At 36.3% G+C, this 5,219-nt stretch overlaps 1 protein-coding gene across 1 annotated transcript; it reads right to left on the bottom strand.

The window, feature by feature from the left end:
* Positions 1-1,895: 1,895 nt before the first annotated feature.
* On the bottom strand, positions 1,896-3,413 carry LOC125261876 (erythroblast NAD(P)(+)--arginine ADP-ribosyltransferase-like). Its single transcript, XM_048180437.1, has 2 exons — positions 3,111-3,413; positions 1,896-3,034 (listed from the first exon to the last, which is right to left on the bottom strand). Exons 1-2 carry the CDS (start codon positions 3,159-3,161, stop codon positions 2,282-2,284), a joined length of 804 nt encoding a protein of 267 aa, XP_048036394.1. The 5' UTR covers positions 3,162-3,413; the 3' UTR covers positions 1,896-2,281.
* Between the last annotated feature and the right edge of the window lie 1,806 nt (positions 3,414-5,219).

Below are 5,219 nucleotides of genomic sequence, written 5' to 3'. Positions count from 1 at the left end.
TCGTGCCACTGTGAAATCGTTCCTACAATCAACAAGTCTTGTGGACTGGTGTCATGAAAAATCAAGCCCCACCCCAGGAACTGGGTCTCCTTTAGGACCCAGGCGGTAAAGCCTGATTAAAAAGTATGCTTGAAATATAAAATGAATGCATATGTATTGAATAAAATAAACTGGAAACAGATTTTGGAAACAAAAAACACCTAAGCTAAGCTAGCGGGCTAATCGGGTAGATGTATGCTATGCTCGAACATAAGCTAACTAAAAAACAGTAAGAACGAGAAATGCTTGATTTTACAATCTATAGCTTCGGTTATATACTAGTATATGAATCATGTAATTTAAAAGACATTAATGGTCATTATAATGCATTTTAAATGTTTAATGTTTAAAACTCTTTTTTTCAGATTCAAACTTTCAGATTTGTGGCACGTACCACAGAGTAACATTTTCACATTCAGAAACCTATTTCAGCCACTGTGAGATCAATATAGAGCTGATTAAATCATGATGCCTCAGTCTCTGTCACGCTGGGTTGCAGGAAGGGAAACACAGATGAAGAGAGTAAGTCTGAAATACTGGTTTAATAAACAATCCTCAGGAAGATGGGCAGTCAGGTGCAACACACCATCATAGGATGGTGAAAGGACCAAGACTGAGGGAACTAAATAGCAAACATAACAAGGGTAATTAATGGGACACAGGTGATACAAATGAACTAATGATGACGGTAACAGATGATGGCTGGAAACTGAACAAAGGAACATGTGACAAAGGGAACATGTGACAAATGAAAACAAACTGAAGTCCTTATGAACAGAAACTGAAACTAAACCGACTGTGACAGTCTAATCTAATAATGCAACAATTGTGAAGGCCTGTGGTTTCATGCAGGGCAATCTCTGAGTTCCTCTGCTTAAAATAAGTAATATTCTTGTGTATATTTTACAAGCTTTTCCAGTTCAAATGAATTTATCAGTTATTACTACTGAAATAAATCTTTTTCATTGAACTGCTAGCTAGCAACAACATTTTTAACTGAATGTAATGGGATGAACACTTAAGAAGAGACTTCACTGTGCAGGTTTTATCAGCTATTGTTCAGTTCATAAAGCGTCATGGTGTTAGTAAAGCCAAACACAACAAAACCACAAGTTGCTTCTTTACAATAAAAAACGTAAAAACTCCATCAGAGAACTTCTCAGTCTGCAACATGACTAGGATGCAAAATATTTAAAGGTCCCATTTTTTGTGGTTTTTTGAAGCTTTGATTGTGTTTATAGTGTGCAATATAACATGTGTTCATGTTTTGCGTGTAAAAAAACACAGTATTTTTTCACATAATTTACTTATCTGTATACCGCTGTTTCCACTGTCATAAAAACGGGCTGATGACTTCCTTGTTCTATGAAGTCCCTCCTTCAGAAATACGTAACGAGTTCTGATTGTGCCAGCGGTTTCTGTGTTGTGATTTGACAGCTCTGAGCGCACCGTGCCCGGAAAGGTCACGCCTCTTACCATAACGTGGAGATGCACGCGCTCAGTGTTATTGTAAACATGTCTTTAATTTTACCCTATCAATTTGAGCCGGAATCAGACCCGGTGATTGGACTGCGGGATGAAAATAACAGCGTTTCGACGACATGGCGACAAACACACTCTACAAACGCAACTCTTGTGTATTCCTGTGGGCGGAGGTAAGTCAAAAAACTGTTTTAGTGACGTCATTAAAGAAGGAAGTAGAGGGATGTAGTCCAAACTGGCCGTTCGATGTAGGCGACTTCTATTAAATAAAATATCTCGCTTGGCTTTGAACTTTGAGCTTTAAAATTTTACAGATTTTATTTATACTCTAACAACGACATTACACACTAACTAAAGTTTGAAACATGGGATCACGAAGAACGGGACCTTTAAGAAAAGGTTATATTTAAAAAATAATTTTATTTGAAATAAATTGTAAGAAGAAAAATCTTTTTTTTTTTATTGCTGCAAGCTGCATTGCACTCTTTTAGCAGTTAATATGCTATAACTGGCAGTTAGATAGATGGCAAGCACAAAATTGTTCATGCAAAGTATAAATGAAGACATGAATTGGAGAAAAATATAAAATCACTTGAAGGCCATTAAATTGCGTCACGTAAAAATAACTATTACATTATGTTGAAATAAAAAAAAAAATTGTTTTCTGACAAAGCATAATCAAACTAAAGCAAGAGAAAAAATGTTGGAACTGATGCACATGATAATATCAAAAACACTTTCAGTACTTTTAATAACAGCCTTAGTACTTTGTAATGGTCTCATTTGCTATCTTGAACAGAGCACAGTTGAGGTCACTTCTTATTCCAGAGCTGTTCAACACAAACACAGTCTCACACCAGAGATCTTTCTGATATTTTCTTTTCTTGACAGCAGTGACTTTAAACTTCTCGTATGGAGGAATCAGCACCTCTTCCTCCTCAGGATGCTTAGAATATTTTGTCAGATCAGCACCTGCACAAGTGTAGATTTCAAAACAAGACACGTTTCCAAAAAATTCTGCTACTTTACGATCAAGAGAGGAGGATGCAAATGACCCGAAACGAACCTTTTTGTTTTGAACATTCTTTTTAAATGGAATATTTGTACCACGAACAGTTGAATAACAATTTGTTTGTGTTTTCTTCAGAATCTGTATTGCGTCTGTTAACAAAAAGTGAAGTGAATACCATTCGTATTTTTTCTTTTTGTATTTTTTCTTATCTTTGTGAACAGCATTATTGAAATTCTTATATAGCTCAAAATCTGAGCTTGTGTACACATAAATGGCATTTAAATTATTCATAGTCAAGCCGTCTCTTGGTGGTATTTTTTCGTTTACAGCATCTTTCCAAGCAATTGAAAATTTAGATTCTGAGTCAGATGTTTCCTTCTGTAGATATTTAGTCGTTACCAGATTCGCCATGTGTTTCGTACAACCGTCATATTGATCGTCAACAGAATTCGGTGCCATATCCAATGGAAATGTCTTTCTTTCAACAGCAGCTCTGTGATCCTGCAGCAACAGGAATCATAATGATCACATCATCAGTGTTCATGTCTGTAATATTCATACTAGAACATAAGTTTACCTGTCCTAGAGCAGATAAAATGAGAAGAAGAGCTTCAATGATCAGCAGCATCTTGATCCGATCAAATCCACCAAAATTTCCTGAGAATATTATCTGTTTTTCAGGAGTTCAGTGGTGAAAGGAGAAGACCAGAAAAATCATTCACTCTCAGAGAGACGACAGCAACTCTTCAAACTAACAGAATGAGGTAGGTGCATTTTTATATCACTGAAAATGACTTTGCTTTTGTGTTGAGATCGCTGAAGTGTGGTCACGATGCATCTCAATTGTTCTGCTAATGCAACACTGGTTAATGTGTGATTTGACAAAAAACAAACCCTGCTTTCCTGTCATGTCAGTGCCAGCAGAAAACAGGTGCGACATCATGTTATGCAGCCTAACAATCTTTTAACTCATTTGAATTTAAAAAGTTGAGAAGCTCTGGATTTTCTTTAAGACGTTAAAGGACACCTATAATTGTCAAGTTATCTAGGGATTCTTCTCTGCCACAATGTTTGCCCTAACTTGACAAAGGCTTCAATCAACTCTTGAGTGCGCATGGAATAACTCAAAACATCCTTTATCATCGAAGCAATTTATTTTCAGTAACAACTTGATCCTCATTTGCTTTTCTTCACAGGTTAATTCAGATGTTTAACTCAGATGCTTAGTCAGATGTTTAGCTTAATAACCTACACATAGAAACATACAAATATATAAGTTACTATAAACAGCAATGAGATCAGTTAAAGATCATTTATACTACAAACAATGTTAAAGTACTCATAAATCACATAAAGTACAATACATAGCAGTGCAGTTCAACCACAACACTAAATCAAACGTGCTCATTGCACATGGCCAATTAGCATATTAAATGCTAAAACTGTTAGCATGAACAAACAACTTGCAAGACACTCACAATTGTTCTTTTAAACAGTCTGTAGTCTTAATAAATTATTCTTTTTCCTACCAGTAGCGTCTCAAAGTTGATGAACACATTGTGGCTTTTCCCAACTGTCTTTGACCAAACTCAGCATGTGGTTTCTTCCAAACTCAGTGGCTATATCCATGCATGCTTTAGTAACACTTCTCCTTTGGTTTTATAACCAGTATTAGCACCAACTTGGGTAAAAGAAGCACATTCACTGCCAGCAGAGATCCTCTGCACACTGATAATCAAACAGGCACACCTGGCTCTATGTGACATGTGGAGATCCAATGGCCAATCAGATTCCTTGTTCCTTCCAGGTTGCACTACGTGTCCACAACCAATAGTATTCATTCATTTTGATCTCACATCAAACCTCATCTCATCTGATAGATTTCCAGTCTTTATTTAACAATAATGAATAAAAAAATTTCCCTTAGAATTTCAAGTTTAACTTAACAATAATGCCCTTTTTACAAGATGCATTTTAAGTCTAAGGTGTCTCCAGCATGTGTCTTTGAAGTTTCAGCTTAAAATACCTCACAGATCATTTATAAATCCATTTTGCAAATACCCATTTCTGATTACAGTCAAGAGGCTGTTTTTGTGCATGTGTCTTTAAATGCAAATGAGCTGCTGTGCGCCGCCCTCTCCGCGATCACAGTTCCTGCCTCAATCGGATTCTCTGCCAAGTACTAACAAGACATCTGCTTGTGTAACCCCTCCTGTTCGAACCTTTGTGGTTTTCTCTGTGACACTTACAACAGGGTTTTTTATGAGAACAGGCTTGAAGCTTTGTCAGAGTAAAACTGAAAAGGATCTGTGAACAAGTTTGAAGATGCAGAAAGGTGCATGACCTTAATGAGTTTTCTGTAAGAGGTGAATAATGACTTTAACCCTCAGGAGTCTGAGGCTGATTTGGGGCCTGGAGAAGTTTTGACATGCCCTGACATTTGTGCTTTTTTCAGTTGTTCATAAACATATGAATGGAAAAAGTGTCATTACACTGTATTCAGCACAAACTAGGCTACAATAATATGTGAGAAACATGTATGTACATGTTTGTATTTTTGAAGGAATAACGTTTATGCATGGTTATTGAAAAAACAAAAAACTTAAGTCACTGAAATAAAGCCAAAAAATATATATTAAATCTGTGTTCACAAGACTTCTGGGTATTGGAGGTTGTAGACTAGAGT

Source organism: Megalobrama amblycephala, unplaced genomic scaffold (genome assembly GCF_018812025.1).
Source record: "Megalobrama amblycephala isolate DHTTF-2021 unplaced genomic scaffold, ASM1881202v1 scaffold518, whole genome shotgun sequence".
Taxonomy (NCBI): domain Eukaryota; kingdom Metazoa; phylum Chordata; class Actinopteri; order Cypriniformes; family Xenocyprididae; genus Megalobrama; species Megalobrama amblycephala.
The sequence above is the reverse complement of the archived record's forward strand: the minus strand, read 5'-3'. Positions and strand labels throughout refer to the sequence as shown.

Coding starts and splice junctions, on each gene's coding strand:
- LOC125261876 (XM_048180437.1), bottom strand. CDS start 3,161: ATGCTGCTGATCATTGAAGCTCTTCTTCTCATTTTATCTGCTCTAGGA. Junction 3,035..3,110: donor TTTTATCTGCTCTAGGACAG/GTAAACTTATGT, acceptor CTGTTGCTGCAG/GATCACAGAGCTGCTGTTGA.